The sequence below is a fragment of the Hyalella azteca genome, unplaced genomic scaffold (genome assembly GCF_000764305.2).
Source record: "Hyalella azteca isolate HAZT.00-mixed unplaced genomic scaffold, Hazt_2.0.2 contig6753, whole genome shotgun sequence".
NCBI lineage: Eukaryota > Metazoa > Arthropoda > Malacostraca > Amphipoda > Hyalellidae > Hyalella > Hyalella azteca.
In genome coordinates, this window is record NW_025936905.1 from 66,352 (window position 1) to 85,056 (window position 18,705).

General features: G+C 38.1%; 2 protein-coding genes and 1 long non-coding RNA gene across 3 annotated transcripts; 2 read left to right on the plus strand and 1 right to left on the minus strand.

The window, feature by feature from the left end:
• Positions 1-6,441: 6,441 nt before the first annotated feature.
• LOC108665973 lies at positions 6,442-8,966 on the minus strand. The gene is made up of 3 exons (XM_018152783.2): positions 8,681-8,966; positions 7,951-8,129; positions 6,442-7,676 (listed from the first exon to the last, which is right to left on the minus strand). Exons 2-3 carry the CDS (start codon positions 8,113-8,115, stop codon positions 7,002-7,004), a joined length of 840 nt encoding a protein of 279 aa, XP_018008272.1. The 5' UTR covers positions 8,116-8,129; positions 8,681-8,966; the 3' UTR covers positions 6,442-7,001.
• Positions 8,967-11,997: 3,031 nt separating this feature from the next.
• Positions 11,998-16,362, plus strand: LOC125178063. The gene is made up of 4 exons (XM_047880988.1): positions 11,998-12,170; positions 13,637-14,100; positions 14,408-15,475; positions 16,133-16,362. The coding sequence occupies exons 1-4, from the start codon at positions 12,049-12,051 to the stop codon at positions 16,360-16,362; spliced, it is 1,884 nt and encodes a 627-aa protein (XP_047736944.1). The 5' UTR covers positions 11,998-12,048.
• Positions 16,363-16,648: 286 nt separating this feature from the next.
• LOC125178067 lies at positions 16,649-18,427 on the plus strand. The gene is made up of 3 exons (XR_007156775.1): positions 16,649-16,846; positions 17,478-17,984; positions 18,386-18,427. It is a non-coding gene; the product is annotated as an uncharacterized LOC125178067 (long non-coding RNA).
• Positions 18,428-18,705: the final 278 nt, after the last annotated feature.

Here is an 18,705-nt window from a genome sequence, read left to right on the forward strand (position 1 = left end):
AGACGCGTTCCGAACAGGAACGCGTCCCTAACTAGAAAACGGACGATGATGAATAATTAATCCAGTTGCATGGCAACCAGATCAAATCTTTCATGGACATCTATATTTATGGAAACTATTATTGTTGTTGCATCGGGATATATATTTGTAAATTGACAGTTTTAGTTAACTATATTAAATTCTTTTTTTTTTTTCGTTTCAACGGAGGGAAACATCATCGGAATTTTTACGTTCAGTTTCGATTTCAGCGGGTCCTCTAACTACAACACTTTTGGGACAAATTTCCAGAGCAGGTTTTCTGCGCATAAGTTTGTTAAATCGGAACCGATCAGAACCAAATTGAAGGTGTAGATTTTTATTACCATTATGTTCATGCAGCATTACATCAATGCATTTAGCTCATTTTGCATCAATGCATTTAGCTCAATGCATTTAGCTCACAATTTTGTTTTCGTCCGCTCCGATCATAATTTCCATAATCCGATCGTCCGCTAAATTTTAAGTTTTAAGTTTTTCACGCACAAATTTTTCAGATCGAAATCTATTTGACCTAATTAACAACGAAGCTATTTATTCACAATACACAACTGCGAGGGTTGATAGAATTATTTACAGTATGTCAGCTTCGTTTTCTAGCGCGCTACACGCTGTTAGTTGAGCGTGCAAAGGGGGGCTAAAACTAAAAAATAAAATTTTGTTGATGCTTGCATGAGCATAATGCCGACTAATATATTCATTCGTCCCATAAGTATCGATGTGGTCTTTAACAACACGTTTTTAGTGTTATGAAATGAATCATGAGATTTTTTTATCGTCTCCAGTACAACGCAATTCTTCATAATAATAATATTTAAACATGATTCCAACAGTGTCTTAAATGGTTGAGTTAAAAAATGAATAAATTTTTCGCAGCCAAAATATGCTTGTTTGGCGCTAAGTGGCATGAAAAGCCACTCAATCAATTAGGGAAATATCCTTCCTCACTCACACTCCGAAACAATTATCTACCTACTCAACTTTTCAAGCTAATTTTCAAAGGCTTCAAGCACCAACATTTCTGGCAGCATCCGATCCCCAGTTTCAAATAACACATTAAACATCAAAACCCTTATTTAATACTAGTATCAGGCGTCAATAGCCCCAAAAAAATGAAAAGTTTGGGTACCAAAAGGAACCCTCGTAACATATTATATTCGACACTCGTTTCCACAAAATTATCCGATTCAGATTTCACTGCACAAGATCTGGAAGAATAAGGAAAATTTTATTCGGTTGTGAAAATAGCAAGATGATATGGCATTTGGACAGCTAAGTTTTACATGTTCTGCAGTCGGTTACAAGACTGCAGTCGGTACTCTAAACTGCAAAAAATAGCAAGATGATATGGCATTTGGACAGCTAAGTTTTACATGTATAATTCAACACTGCAGTCGGTACTCTAAACTGCAAAAAAATATCTTCAGACCTCAGGCATAAAATAATACCTCGTTAATTTCATCAACAATGCACCCATCAATTCGAGGTTCGCAAATGCGCATAACAAAAGTAGTTGTAAATGCTGGAAAAGTAGCTGAAAACTTCATTGAGTAACCGTTTCACATGAGATTTACTCCAAGTTGACTCAAACACAAACCGAAATTTTATAATAATACAACGCAAGTAAACTAACGAGCTCACAGCAGCGACAAAATTTAAAGAAAACTACCTAACACAACTCAACTACATTACGAGGTAGCCTTCTTTATTTCCGAGTCGAACGAGAACTGGCTGATATCAGCATTAATCCTTTAGGAATNCTAGATGTGTATAAGAGACAGCGTCTCCATGGCGAGATCGCGCAAAACTGAGCAAACTACTCAGATAAGTCTGCACCGTGTGGACGCTCTAAAAATTGCAACGATTTCATTCCGACTTAAAACTGCGCAGACAAATCGTTGTGAAAACTGAGCGTGTGGACCGGCCTTTAGGATTAGAATACGATGATAGCATTGCATTAATGTAAAATATAAATCTACCGCGTGCTTAAGATTCCAGTACGAATATACTTTACTTCATTAATATATGAATGTACCCTTCAACTGTTCAAGTAATTCATTTAGTTGGAAACTATACGAACAGTAAGTATCAGCTAGAATGAAACAAATGAAAATGTTTGCAAAGATACATATATTAGTATAGTTACCAACTTTTTACAAGGTACAAGAAGTATACAACGCCAGAAGAGATATCCGACCACGTCTTGATGCTTTTGCAGTTAGCGCAAGAATGCCGCATGCGGCCATGCGCCGCTCGGCCGCTGCACCCTTGCAGGTTCTTCGTTCTTGGCGCGCCAGCAAATCAGGGAGCGGGGATGTCTGGGGCCGCGGCCGCGTAGTAATACTACTTACTATGTGGAGTTTGATTCCTAAATAGGACTTTTTCCTGAGTTGTATCGTAAATTCAGAGTTTTCATTCACCCTTGTCAGTTTTAAGATGCCTCAAATACAATAATAGTCTTCAGTAAAATTCAGAATCTTAAAAGAGCACAAATACCACCTAAAACAAACGCAAATTTCAGCTGTAGACTCACTCGTTCGAATAGTACACACACTCATATAACAGCTATCCCAGATCTAATATGCTGAAACGGAACCAGATTTTGATGAAATTAACACCAAAGCTTCTATGGCCATTGCTCGGCAATGAGCGTTTGTCCGAATTCTTTATTCGGTGTCATCCTTTTAAAAAATTACTTTCATAAGCCTGTCGTTTTACCTATCTATACCATATATACCTATCTATGACTATGTAATCATCAGCAGCTCTTTTCATAAACATTGCCCTGCAACGAATGCTGACAGAAATTTTTTGAGCTCAGATCGTTAAGTATCATACACACAATGCAAAACTGTACAACGTGTACTGGTTTATGTACACCGTACTGCCGTTATTGAGATATGCGTGAAAAAAAAAAACTTTGTCAGTTTCGCGTGCTTTTCCGGTTTGGAGCCGGTACCAACGATAAGCAGGTGCTCAAACTTATCGTCAGCCTTGCACGTCATACCAAAGTTTAACCGACAAGACGGAAGACTGACGAGCGTCCACATGTTCAAACTTTCTTCAGTCTTGTGCGCTCGCGGCAATGGAGGAGCTAGTGCTGCTCGCTGCAGTGATCGTAGTTCCTGCCACCAAAATTAGGTTAGAGCGATGCAAACGTACGCGGTGGTCCATGCCATAGCATTCGCAGTCTTGCATGTTTGACTCGCTTGACGTAATACAGTATCTATTGGAGAAAATAACCCATTCGTCGATGTCTCGACGGAATCGACACTACTCTGACATGAGGACTCTGGAATTGACACTTCTCTGACAGACCTTGAGTCCGCTAACTCGCCAGCGGACTTAACATAAAAAATTAATTAAATTATACGGCATTCAGATCTGTGAACGTATCTGCTCGAAATTTGAAGTAACTAATTATCAGCAATGCGCCAAGACGGTAATTTTTGGAGATTTCTAAGTCACTGCGTTTCTAAATAAAACGAATAAAACTAAATAAGTCTTAAGTCGCACAATTATGAGCGGATCTGCTTGAAATTTTGGAATATAAGTAATAACTGACGATAGTAGCATAGAAGAGGGCTTATCATCGACGTTCGCATAAACGACTTTATAGGTTAACGACTATTTTCTCCCGAAAAAGTGATCATTTAACTAAGGTTGACCTTGCACTAAATCATCGCCGTCAGTATTGTTAGTAAACTATATACGTCAATAATAATCCAGGACTTGACCTAGACTCTTGAGCGAGTGTCACGATGGAAGATAATTTTTTAGAATCTATAATCGATTTAAATATTTGAAATACTTCCCAGAACCTGGGTGCTCATCATCATTGATCAACAAAAGACTATATGGTACTTTATACTTTCCATCAGTTTTTTTTAACTCTGCAAAGGGCAAATCCCAAGCAATGTAATCACTGCGAATATTATTCATACCAATGAAAATAAATTCGAATAGAAGTAATACATTTGAATTCGTTCCAATGGCTTGTCTTGGTAATATGTGATAGTTTTGGGATAAGTAAATTTAACTACAGTTGTTATGTCTTGTTATTGTCTTCCACGGGTGAAAAAATATCAACAGAATCCTGATTCTTTCCGTAGCAATATCATGAAAAATGAAATAATTTTTCTTCTGAGGATCTATGTCATTTTGGTTAGTATTTTCGAAGCATTCAATTGCACGTTTTTGTAGATGTCTTTCAGATAAGTTTTCAAGATATTCATCAATATTGCCATGCGCTTTTGAGTCCGCAGGCGGGTCCGGAGAAGTGTAGCTTCGGTAGCACGTTGTAGTTCTCTTTCACAGTTTCGGTCGGCAGAAACGCTATCAAATTACTGAAGTAGCAAATGATGAACACCACATGTATCCGGCATGGAAAGTGTGACCGCAGTTTGCGGCATATGATGAAATGTTGGAATTAATCAGCTTCGACTGAACGAACCATTTTGCCTACCAACTGGCTAATCTGATTCTTTAGGTTGGGGTCACTCGCTCAGTCTGCCTGAAACCGCTTACACGATTCTATTTCATGTACCACCACACCAGCTGCATCACTACTCCTTTCTATTCTTGTTTTCTGGCTCTGTCACTTCAACCTGAATGCTTATAGCTGGGTTTGTTGTCGCCATAGCGTCGGTGAGATCACTATCATCACTCGTCTCATGTCCGTTATCCAATAGAAGAAATTAGGGGCCGATACTCCTCCGGCTGGCATGCTCATACCGCTGTAGTCTGTCTGCACTCGGATTCTCACCGAGATGCAGCTACTGCTACTAGTGCTCTCTGGTTTGTTAGCTGATCGCCGGATTCACCGGTAGTTGAAACTACTGTTTCATACAGAGGCAAAAATCGTGTGGTGCTTGGTGTTGGTAGGCAGGAGTCAACGCACCCTTGGGCTAGAGATGCTGCATCATTGCTGACAGATATCGTAGTTCCCTGTAGGCAGGACACTTCTCGTCGACAGGCATGTCGGGGGGCAGGGTTTCACAGGGCAGCTGGGTGTTGATAAGTCGCCACGATTTCTGAAAATTGCTGCAAATAACAATTTAAATTATATGTCTCGCAGAAGTTATCTTGATTAAATATTTTTGCTCGCGGAAATTAATCCGCTAAAAGCGGTCATTTTTCGAAATTATATCTCTGGAATACTTTTGTCCCGGTCAGACATGATGGATCGGCCGCTGACTGAGAACCGCCTGGACGCAGTGTCTTACCCGCTGTGCAGCGCCGGCGGGTCGCAGGCGCTTGTCTGTTCGGCGTCGAGTGTCAGCTTCAAGGCGGCCGCTTCGCTGGGTACTTGTTTCAAGGACAGCAAATTGTTGTATTTGTGATACGCTCTGGATTCCATGCTGCGACTGAGTAGATTAGCTGCTCAAATTTCAGTGTATTGTCTCCTGTTCTCGAAATTCAAGCTTTGATTTTCTATCTGAATGCATAATTGAATGTATCTGTAGCCGCAGGTCATCAATTAAGGGATTATGTAGTGCGAAATGTTCATATGGCAACACTTAATAGAGTAAACAATTTACGGACACGTATCTCCACCGGCCACTTTTACTGTCCGCGATCAGGGTCGCTATACCTGTTCAGTGTTCCTAGTTCATAAGCTTTTTGTGTATTTTTTGAGATTCTGTGATAATTGTCATAACCTTGCCAAAGTTGTACTATGTATTAATTTTTCGTGTTTTTCAGATATTATCAATCATTGCAACTGTTCAGTTCCTTCACTATTAAACGAAGAAACTTAGTATAAAATTATCGAACCTCCTTTTTTAAGCCTAGAGCTCATTACGTCAGGAGCTGTAACTTGTGCTGAACCGTTCTAGGCGTAGCGTCTTTTGAGGAAGGCGTTAAAGTATCCATAAAATGAAAAAATAATAAGCACCAATTACTATATGATCAAAACCAGTTAAGGCTACTTGTTATTCTTGCGTTATGACTCGAGCAAAGGCGCGTCCTTAGGTTTCTGCATATTTCACTCCAGATAATAATAAGTAATAGCCGGCCCATAAACAATCTAAAATACAATACAAGTAGATACTCTACGTTGCTACTAAAGCATATTGAATCATCTGTTGGCCAAGTATTCTATGCGTCATTTCAATTACCCTATCAATCATTTACAAACTCTACTCCTTTCAAATAAATCTCGAGTAAAATAATCTAAAATATTCGAGAAATTTGAAATAATAATCGATATTTATCGAGAAACTTTAATCGTTTGATCGCGAGGCATAAATGTTGGTCAATTTCGAATTTTTACTTTCCCAGTACTGAACTAAAGATATTAGTACGTTTAGGACATGTAATAATGAATCAGTAGAATATGAAGAAATTTCAAACACAAATCTTTACCTTCAAATACATTAAGTTAGGATAGGAAGCATAACTAGGAATTTGCAAACTATTATATCTTAACGATGTTGGTATCTTTACTATCTTAACAGAAGTTTTACTTCCGCAAATATTGTATATTCTTACACTGAAAAAATCTGCCTCTACCGACAAGAATATTAATTTTCCGAAACACCTATTTAACATCACAAAAAGGGAATAAAACCAAAACGCCAAAGCAATTCAGAAAGAATCATTACCGAAAAGTATAAATGCAGATTAATCATTATTATCACTTAAAAGGCATATACTAGTATTACAATAATGCTTAGAATATAGCCTAACTGATATTTAATGATTGTAAAATATTATTCCCAGTTTCATGATTAGAGTTGCAATTAAATTAAAAATTCACAGCCAATTTGGCACGCTACTCCAGGAATAATGTGAAGAAGTAACCAAGGAAAATGGTAGTCGAAAAAAAAAAGTATCGAAAATCTTTGAGAATTCAGAACGAAAAGTTTTCTCACAAACACAAAAAAACTCTATCTAGCGTGAACACTCTTACTAATATCGTTCATGGAGTGCAACTTTCCCACCCTTCTAAAATTTGTTCAGAATTACAGACTCCAAAAACTCATGTTACGCGTAAGAGCGCCTCCTCCACGATTGTCGTATACGTAGCCAGCCACCTTCTTGTACTCTTGGGCAAAGACATCTCGATCCGTAGAAGACAAAATGCTTAGATTTTCGTGATCTTTTTCGAGGGATTTTACCCACGAACGAACAATTCGAACGCTCGTTTCATCATCCAGAGAATGCGGACACTGACACCGAAAAGTGTTGAACCTGTGACATACATGGTCAGCGTAAGTACCTATGTACGAAGCAGTGTTTGCCTTGGAGTGATTGTTTGCTGAAATTCGGCATTTGCGGAAGAGCCACGAGCTGTCGTTTCCTGAGGGGTTGAAGGCAATCTCGAGTTCATGAGGCTTCATTCTGCCATCTACGTGACACGAAGTAGCGTGTTGCCAATCACGCGGTGTTCCATAACGGGCATTCATGGCCTTCAGAGGCGAGCCCTCTGCCGAAGTGTTCACAGACTTCAGATGAGAATACGAATGTCGCGTGAGTAAAATTCTCGTGACCATATGCTGGCTGAACTTGATTTGGTCTACATAATACATGTTAGCAGGCCTGACGTATTCTAGAAGCTCGTTGAAATCTATTGTGAACGTCATGTTGCCGTAGAAATTGTGTTCGGTAGTTTTCTTGGAGGGAGCCATCCACAAAACCTGTGGAACAAAATAAAGAAAGAAGCTAGGAACGTCAACTTGCTGAACATTTAGTTTAGAGAGTTCGATATGTTAGTACTAATAAATATGTAGTCACTCCATCCGAGCAAACACAGTTTGACTGTTTAACATTTCTTCAAGCAAAAATAACCTGATGACGAATATGTGCTGTGCATGTACGTAGTGTTCTTTAGTCAGCACGGTCATAGGATCCTTATTGAGATTAGGAATATAAATTAGGGAAAAAACTTAAATACATAATATAATTACAGACCTGGAGTCCACGACAACTGATAATGGTGCTGGACAGAGGCCTCGTAACTAACGCTTTTCGCTCCCAACAGTTGTGGAAGTCAGCGAAATGAATGCAACGGCTGACGGTCGTGAAGGACTCATACTGAGGGCACGAGAGATCCCTCACTTCTTGATAGTTAACCATGGTTCCAAAACTGCCTGTAACGAAAATTGCAATTAATTCATCAGTTCAAAGAGTTTGTGCTACGGCGATTTTTTATTCTAACTAATTACTATAATATATTCTTGCTAGGAAGATGACAAGAATCAAAATATGTCCGTTGAATTATCATAGCAGATTTTTTTTATTCTAACTAATTATAATATATTCTTGCTTCGAAGATGAAACGTATCAAAATATGTCCGTTGAATTATCATGGCAAAGAAAAGCAGGTAGGTACATAAATTTTACAAATTGACAATACACCTATGTCAATTTGTCAGTATATGAAATTATAATATAAGATTAGAGACGCTGTCTGCCAGACACTGTCACACAGTGACTGTAGTGCTCTTGATAAGCCATTTTGGGAATGACGTAACAATGAGTAGGTACCTAGGCCAACGTAATGAATCACGGTTCTCAGTCTATCTTTATGATTTAAATCTACATACTAAATATTGTATTAAAAAAAATTCTTCGCAGTTAGTCACGGTATTCCTAAACATTCAAGCGAACATTGAGAAGCTTATATGATGAAAATACTCACCGACAAGACCATGAGCTCCAACTACTGCACCACACTGCACCACACAACTTGATGAGCCAACTTCAACTGTCGGCAATCGCTGTCAAGCGACCGCCAATCGTAGTTCCGTACCAAACGAGTCTTGTTTAGGATAAGAACGAGTTTCCAAACAGCACCAGTGATTGTGAACAATAAACGTTCCTTCGTAATACCAAGTCGTGAAAAAAAGGGAAGCACGCCCTGACAATGAAGTCAATGAAAAAAAAAAAACACTGTACTTGATTCGGTTTTGACGACGAGCTCTCAATTGAACCGAGACAACACTGAGATGACTCACGAGTCACGACAACTAACTCGACGAAACGCGTTACAAACGAGAAAAAAAATATTAGCAAATTGCATATAGTTTTTTTTATTTTTTTACCAATTTACAAGAACTAAATAGTATAAATCCGATACTTTGCTAAGAAGGTTGCTAATTGTTACTGATACACTATAAACGATCGCTTCCTTTTGTGCGACTTCTTATACTCCAAAACACCTAAATTTTGCGTTACATTAGTCTGGGACTCAATATTTTGCCAAAGAAAGTTTTCGTTTTGAGTGGCTCATAGAAAACTGATAATAGTAGACTAATTAAATTTACAATATTTCAATCCCTATATTTGACGTTGCCAATAAATAGAATAGGAGTGTCGGCACTGAAGAAATAGGCCCATGGCCTGTTGCCGATTCTTGAATTTTTCGTGACTTGATTCATAAGGGATCCAGCCTTTGAAACCCGATCTTTCCATAACTGACGATTGATTGAGATAGCTGCTGGACTTATTGCCTGCCAGGCCGTAATTTGCTAGGCATTTTAAGACTGAACATATGCTCCTGCATAGCTTCGTCTAGTCTGTTCTTGAAGGCGAAAAATGATGACAGTAATTCAATAAATAGAATAGAATAGGAGTGTCGGCACTGAAGAAATAGGTCCATGGCCTGTTGCCGATTCTTGAATTTTTCGTGACTTGATTCATAAGGGATCCAGCCTTTGAAACCCGATCTTTCCATAACTGACGATCGATTGAGATAGCTGCTGGGCTTATTGCCTGCCAGGCCGTAATTTGCTAGGCATTTTAAGACTGAACATATGCTCCTGCATAGCTTCGTCTAGTCTGTTCTTGAAGGCGTAAAATGATGACAGTAATTCAACGACGAGCCCAAAAAGTTCCCTCCACTTTATTGACACTCATACTTTCTTGAAAAAATCCTAGCATTTCCAAAAATTGTAAGAACGTTTGTGTTTTGAAGCTTAATTAGCAGTGAGGAGATAAATTTGCCTTTCAACTCTCGGTGTTGATATTTCTCTGTCTGTTGATAATGCAAATACAACAGTTAATAAGCCATTAGGCGAATTAATACGCTAGTTCAATTTAATATCTGATGACATACCTTTCTGCCTGAGTTTTAGGCGAATTCATTCAATTTCAATAGTTAAAAAAATGTTGGATCTATTATTCGGTAATTAAATGTAAATATTGTTAGTTACGCTTATGAGGTCTTATTAAGGCGAAAGAAAGCATTTGAAACGCTTACGAGCGTGTCTCACAATCCGGTTGCCTGTCTGCTCAAAAATTTCTATATTTATCTCTATTTTTCGCTTTGATATTGGTTCTATCAGTTAACTATATTTTTTGATATTCAATTAGAGAAGTAATAAAAAATAAACATTTCACGAATGAAATTCATGATTTACCCTCTTGATCAATCACATCTATTAAAACACATGAAAATTATTCGGTGATTAGGGTTTTACAAAGTGTGAATTGTTGGCTCTCCCAGTCGACTAATTCAACTGTTGTTAATTAAGTATGAAAAGTATTAATTAATTAATTAATTTGCATTAATTAATTAATTAACATTAATTTGCATTGTACGTTTATATGAGATCCCGACAAACATTGTTTACTGCAGCCTGTACTATAACATTTGTTAAATTTGTTATAAGAACTAACTTTTAACGACTGAACCATTTATAATTAATAATGATAATGGATTACTGCCTGTAATTTAAGGATAATACAAGCATTAGATCGGAGAAATTAACACATACTGATTGATGACTGGTTTAAAATTCCAGTTAATTTTTATTTTTTATTTCAAAAGCGGAAGTAACTTTTTCACAATTTCATCTCTCCACATTAGTTTTGTCGCAGTGACCGAGGTTATGTTGATGATGAAACAGCCTTGAAGGAAACGAATTCATTACAAGCATAAAGTAGGAGCTACACTCGTGTAAAAAAAAACTACCTGTATAAAACTGTTAAACTACTGTTTTATACCAGCGTATAAAATTACTTGGGGAAATTTATTTAATTATGCGCTGTATCATTAATACACAGTTTTGTTGAACACAGTAAGTATAATCCATAAAAATATAGGTATTTAAATATGATCAGGTTACACGAACTATGTACCAGTAGTAAGTCTAGAAATATTTAATTTGAATCTCAGCACACGAAGATTGAGTCGGTATCTTGTGTTCAAGCTAGTTTGTTTACAGCGCGCGGGCCATTACGACGGTAAGGTGCGAGGGTGCTCTAGGAACCGCTTGCGTTGTTTACATGGACTCCCTCAGTACCCTCTTGGAGCTTCTGGAGTAAGCATCGTCGAGATTATTCCGCCACTTTTTGAAGTTTAATAATCTTTTTAGCACATTTTTTCAATTATGGAAAAAATGCGCTATTGTGCTCGCCATGTCCGTCTGTCCGTCCGTCTGTCTGTCTGTCCGTCTGTGACTTCACGTTTTCGTCGACGAGAAAATGCGCTCTCTGTCACTCACTGCAGTGAGTACTGAGTTACCAATATTTTTTAGTTTTCAAACTTAGACAGTTTTTTGAGAGACAAAATGTATTACTGTTAAATTGTGTTTAGCTTAAAAATGCGTATCGGTATTTAAAATTTCAGTCTCAAGTTTGAATCTATAAATTATTAATCTATTCAAAATCTTTATTGAACCTTTGAATATTTTTTTCGATCACAGATTATTGAAACGCTGAAATAAAACTTTTGCGTGTTCGTGTTGTTAATGTTGACGCAGTCATTCACGAGAGACAACACTAGCGAATTTGAAATGAATAGAAAAGAAACAAGCAATTAGTGTTAAAGGAAAGTAGCTCATAATCGCTTACAAATAACGAATATTTTTTGAAAGGAAGAGAAGGAAAATGGCTCAGAAGGATTAGAAGCAAGTAATCTCTTCGAGAAACGAACATCATTGAATTTTCAAAGAAAACTCCTAAGAACTCGTAATTAATCTGGAAAAACAAAACGAACAAAAAGATTCCGCAAAGACGAGATTCACAAAGTTTTTTTTGAAAAAAATTGTCCCAGTAAATTTGAGAATGGGAAGAACTGGCGAAGAATCCAGCCAAGCCAGTGAGGGTCGCGAGAGGGCAAGGAAGAAGAACAAAACCCCGAAGAATGTGAGGGATAAAAGTTTACCTCAAGACGAAAAATCTCACAGGTTAGTAAAAAATATAATTCCATATGAACAATTATGACGTAGGAAATTAATAATAAATCAACATCCATAGTTGGTGCATTACTGAAAAATACAAAAAAAACTCCGCTTCTCAAAAAGCAAATAATTCAAAACTATTATCAAGTAATACTGTACGAGCATCAATTAAGTATGCAAATATTACCGTTATTGTAAATATACGTGTAAATCTCGGTCTTATGCAATTTTTTTTCGAGGCCTTTTGTTTAAACTGAACAAATTTAGATAAAAAAAGTGCTATGTTGTGGTCAAAAACGCCATATTGTCGTGTAAACAATAATACATGTAATTCAAATTTTCATTCAACAGTTGAAATTTTAATCTATAAACAAAGTAAAGGAAGCATGTAAGAAGAACTTATATAGTAGAGCACGATTCGATAATATAGAGACTCAGTAATCGGTCATTACAACGCTCTTTGTTTAAAATTTGCCCTATTACTTTAGAGTAAAAAAGTTTGTTCGTAGTTATAACAACCCTGAGACGGACTAGTTCCAAATTGAACAAAGTTTTAAGCCAACACTGAGCTCAAACTTCTTTTTGTCGTAGGGTTGTCCCGCACCTTATTCGGCGTTCTTTGTAAGATTTAATTAACATTCAGAGGAGAATTATCACATTATTCGACTGACTGGCATTAATTCTTGAAACACATGAGCTTATTCAATTTACCTATTGAAATTTGTTACCAAACAACTTTTTAAAACTATGGAAACTGCAATAGGCATCGCGGAAGTAATATTTCATTTCGCTGCACGTGAACAAATTTCACCCGGATGTGGTAGCATAGAGTTTGTTATAAGACAAAGCTCATGATGAGAAGCGAGCCTAGCCTTGGTTCTTGTTTCCAATCAGAGCACGCAGAATATCTGCACAAATCTTACTGAAGACCGCACGGTCGTGCTAACGCAAACACTGCGGTTATTTTTGCCTCTCCTCAAGCAAATGTTTGGCTCTTACCTAAACCACGAACTGAATTCTGCAACACTCCGAGCGTTTCGCAGAGTTTCAACAGTCATGGCCAGCTCGTAAATTGCAACAATACCGTTGATAAATCAATAGGTCAGCTCGTGCTGGAGCTGTAAAAATAATTCAAGATTCTGGATCAGGAGCAATGGGTTTGCTAAAAATTCTAATTAAACAGCATGAGTGATCAAAAACCGTTGATCATAATTATAATGCATAAAATAATATGTAGCCAAATTATGGGAGTGCATCGACCGTACGAGGCTGAAGGACCTGTAAAAATAAAAATGTACTATTATATCGAGTGAATCAAACCCTCCATCTTATATTTTATAATTAATCAGATATGTCTTGTTTACTATAGCCTAATCGCGTATAATAATTCCTTGGAAGCTCTGATATGAAAATTTTAAGCTCATTTATCTTGTTTACTACTGAATAATAAAAATGTTGTGTTTTTTGTACAGAAGCTCTTCCCGCAGTCGCTTCCTCAGTTGGCGTAGGAAATGTCCTGAGAAGAGCAAGAGTTTTGATCAATCTGAAATCGAGACGAAGGTCGATCCCATCAACAGCCAGCTGGAGAAGAAAAAGAGTGAAGATCCAGAGGTTCCAAGTTCTCATCTGCAGAGTAATCCGAAGTATGATTTTGTCATGCATCACACTCTAAAATTGAAGAGTGATTGTCGTGCTAATTTGTATTGCAAACGCGAAGACAACATCAGCCAGCTCCTCCTAGGGAAATCCAAAGAAAACCCTGCCAACCGACAACGGACACGCAGACGTGGTGGTTTTTGGTCTGGATCTGCCAAGGTTCAGCCGACGTTGTGGCCTAAAAACTCCATTGATTTCGATCCTTTACTTTATGGTCATCTCGATGACGGCGGAGTCTGGACTGGAGAAGAACAGGCTCAAGATCTCCACCAACCTCCTGGTAATGTGGGTGCTGAAGCCACATTTGTTTTTTTACTATTATTTGGTGGAAATAAATTCCGATTTACTACGAACTCCGCTCGTTAGATTACTTCTTGCTTTAAATTTTGAAATTTTTACCGATTTACCTTTTGTTTATATTACTGTTATTGATCGGACTCAGTGTTAAATTAGGTTAGATCATTTTATTTGCTGCTGAATCTTTATTTTTTCAGAATTTTCCTCGAGCAGCTACAACTCTCTCTAACCCACTTATAAATTTGAGCTGAAATAAAACCTAATGACTTTTATCCCACGATATACTCCAGATCTCACATCGCAAACCCACTGGCAATCTCCCAATAAGCTCAAAACCCGTAAAATAAATGTGGATCTTCTGGAAACTCTGCACGGCGAGAAGTCGGGTTCACCGTCTCCATCTACCACACCAAAGACATTTTCGTGGTTGCCACCAGGAAGCGAAATGGAAGAGAAACAGTCGCCCAGTGCTCTTTCATCCTCGAGGAAGTCAAGCAACTCTTCAACAGGCAAAGACTCGATTCCAAAGAACAAAGCAACAAAATATTTTCCTGCTGAAGTCATTTTTCAGACGGGTAAACAAACAAGCATCAAACAACACAAAGAAATAGTTGACTCGGATCAGAGGAATGTTGAAACAGATGGTACAACTGTTGTAATTACTGAAGCTTTCGCAAACACGAACGTAGTTCAGTTGCCCGCCTGTCCTGTGAATCCGGAACTATCTTCAAGTGTCAAGAAAAAAGTGCGATCGTCTTTTAAAAAACGGGGAATTAGTGTTCCTGATTACGGTCGAGGTACTGACTACCTTGAACCAAAGACGATAATAACTTTGGAAAGACAGCAAAAAGCAAATCTAAATTTTATCGAGAAAAAAGAAAAAAGTCACAAGGTTAAAGATTTGGAAATTAGTAAAAGCTTTCCTCGCCCTATACCGGCTAGAGATCCCTACGTTGTTACCTATGATTGGACCATTTCCCCAGACTACGGGACTTTACCATCTGCAGATACGAAAGTTGCTGAGCGTTCTTCAGGAAATGGATACCAAGTCGCTCGAGGAGTAGACCAGTTAATTGCTAGTACGGCGAAACTGATGCAGCAAGATACACTGCGTTTGAATAAAGACTACATTACTACTATAGACGCCCCGACGTCGGTTGCTGACAAGTCTTCGCCGAGTACATCCCTTAGAAGCAGCGATGGAAATTCACCCTCCGCTGAGACATTTTTGAACCAGCTGGATGCGGCAGAAGCTGAAAAGGTGGTTCACGTTTCCTCACCCTTGTCGACCCCGTCCAGCTCTACTAATGCCACCGAGAACGTATTGGATACTCTAACAACCAATTCCACCATGCAAGGTAATGTGTATCATATCAGTGAACATGAAGTAAAATTTTGGTCAATTATATAACAATAGACTTTTATGTTGGAATTTTTAGCGAATTTTCTCATTTATGGAAATAAAAGGCGCTATTGTGCTCGCCATGTACGTCCGTCTGTTCGTCTGTCTGTCCGTCTGTCTGTCTGTCCGTCCGTGACTTCATGTTTTCGTCGACGAGAAGATGCGCTCTCTGTCACTCACTGCAGTGAGTACTGAGTTATATTTTTTTTAATTTGGGGGAAATCTAGTTCATTACTAGTTAATTATGTTACATTTAAACACATTAATTTCGAAGCTTTGAAATCGGTAATTCCAGTGAGAGTAATAAATGATTTTTTTTTCAATATCATGATATACCTGCCAGCCAAAGTCTTAACATATGAAAATTGAATTCTGACCTTGGAGCACGTAGACATCGAGCTCACACAGTACATTAATAATTAAGTTGCAACGTAGCCAATAAGATAATCCCGCGTACGCGCGATTATCTCTCAATGTTCTAAATCGAAACTCCTGTCATCCTAATCTTAAGGTTATGTTGAAAATCTATGAACTATGAAGGTTATTTATTTTTAAAATGTATGAAGGTTACTTTGAAATGTGTCGACATTTAAACTTTTTGTACCTTCAGAAGGAAGCTTGCAGATTCCTCCAGCACCTTCCACACCTCCAGTTGATCTCGATCTCGACAAGGAGGATATTTCGTCTTCGCCATCTTGGCTGCACTCAACCGGAGGATTTCTATGGAGCTTCGTGAGGGAAGTCATGAAGGGGGAGGCGACAGGTGAACTCGATGATGATGGAGATGATGAGGACGTGGCTGGCGATGATGCATTCAGCGTCAAAAGGTGGAAACTGAAGTGATGGTATTCTGCCGTAGTTCTATAGCTATTAAAGCCACGTTACCTAACGTTTCATATGTTGATAGAAAGGTGTAGTGCTATTTTTCTAATAATAATTCACTTTGAGTGAAAATTGAATAGTCTTTGTAATTAGTGATTTCCATTATGAAGAAATATCTTTAGGATCTGAAGGAGAGATACAATAATTCATGTAATACGCTATATTCAAGAAATAAATTTCGTGATTTTAGAAGCCAACCTCTAAAACTACTAATCCTGCGCACGTGTTAAAACAGGATGAAGAAAAACATCGACGGGTTCGCCTCGGTTCTGCAGTCAGCTCTGAATTCCTGGTACAACTTACAAGCTTTACTTGACTGGTCTCATCCTCTGCTGACTTGCGTCGTGCTAACTATTTTCTTTTTCTGCATCTCCTACGACTGGTGGCTGTCTGCAGCACTAGTGTTGATACTGGCAAGACTCACACTGAACTACCTCATAGTGATGTGAGTAAACCCTTCAGCCTGTGAGAATAATTAACGACAACTGTTTTTGTCTATTCCAGGCTCCAAACTGACCGACATGTCCAAACTGAACAGCTATAATTTATTATTATTTTTAATAACTATAAAAACTAACTTTTATTATTTTAATCATGTATTATTAACAATTTTATGTTCGTCAATGCCTAACAGCATAAAGAACTATTTCTAAATATCTCGGTATTTCAATTTTATTTGCACGATGTCAAACTGAGAAGGATCTCAATCAACGTACTCGTAAACATTTACGTTGTTCCTGTTTTCATAGAAAATAATTGAATGCTCTCAAAATAATGCGTAGATGTAAATTTTCTGTCTATCAAGGAAATTACATAAAACCTGCGGCTCTAAAATATTGCGCGACTTGCCCTCACCACTCCAAATGAGGAGCAAGAGATTGCATTGTTCGTCTCATTTTTGGATGTGAAGATAAAAAAAATTGATTTTGGATTAAATCCCCCTATTTGCAAATATTGGTCTGTAGGTACTTGAGTTTAATTGATCCTTACAATTTCATGTCTGCAAATTTGAGAATATTTACAAAACTTTATTTGTTTGCATAATTATGTGTACAATAAAGGGAATTAATTTCCAGGCGTTGGCGGGAACGAGTGGATAATTTGAAATCCAAAATTCTGCAGTCGATGAAAAATTTCGCAGTTTCCGTCGTCTCCGCAATGAGGTCAACCATGCATGTTTTTCGGCAGGTTGTGTTAAAGCTATCAGTTCTTAGGTTGAGCTTTGGATTCTATAGGAAATCAAAACTTTTGGATACCATCAGTGAAGAAATGCCAGAAATTTTAGAAGAAAATGATACAGAGGAAATGGCCATGTCGCCTAAAGCATGGGGACTGAAGAAGGCAAGTAGAACAGAGGAACATTGGAAAAAATTGAAGAAAGAAAAGCTGGAGACATCCAAGAAGCTTGCTGGAGGCAGGGAAAAAGATTGTAAATTGACCGCTAAAGATCAGAAAGAAGGCAAGAATAGCGAGAACGGCAAGGCGGAGGGGATTGGTGATAAGATTGTTTTCCTACTCCAGGTTGCGAAGAGAGCGCAGAACATTTTGGGAGCCACCGTGTCCTTTGCCGAATCGTTGAACAAGTGAGCGGTTTTTTTCGTGACCTATGTTTATTCTGAGTTTACTGTAATCTCTTAAAAATATTTTTTTCTCGCTGCTTCAGTGTGAATTCATGGTCAAGGCAACAACGAGACTCGACTGATTCCCATTAATTGCACGTCTACATGTATGAAAGTAAATCCATGCATAATTCATATTTGGCGATGATCTATCGATCATGGATCTTGAATGGCGATTCAAACCTGTTGCGAAGTCGTTTTTTTTATTTGAAAGTTCTAAAGTGTAGTTTTCTGTTCCGAGCGACGCTCGATAATTTTGTTTCCCAAGCCAAGATAATAATCATACTACAATTTTGACAAAACGTAATGACAGTAATTTCAACTGCCCCGCCTAAATGGGACTAGCAGTTACGCATTCCTAGCAGACTTGTGAGCTGGGAGCACAGACTGAGCTGGGTGCTGTACTGCGCTACAGCGCTGCTGCTGCTCGCTTCGCTGGTCGCTCCTTCTCAGCTGCTGCTGCGCGCTGCTGTGGCTGCTGCCGTCTTCAAACATACAATATTGAACCATATTGTGGCCAGGTCTCTCTATTATTATTACACTTCTCTTTAACTTCACTTCTTGTTGTTTGTTTGTTTGTCTGCTACAAATCTTATAATCGATATTTAACACACATATACCTGTCCAAACGATCTGAAATTTTGCACACTTGCGTAGAGTTGGAGACAATGTATGAATCAATTGA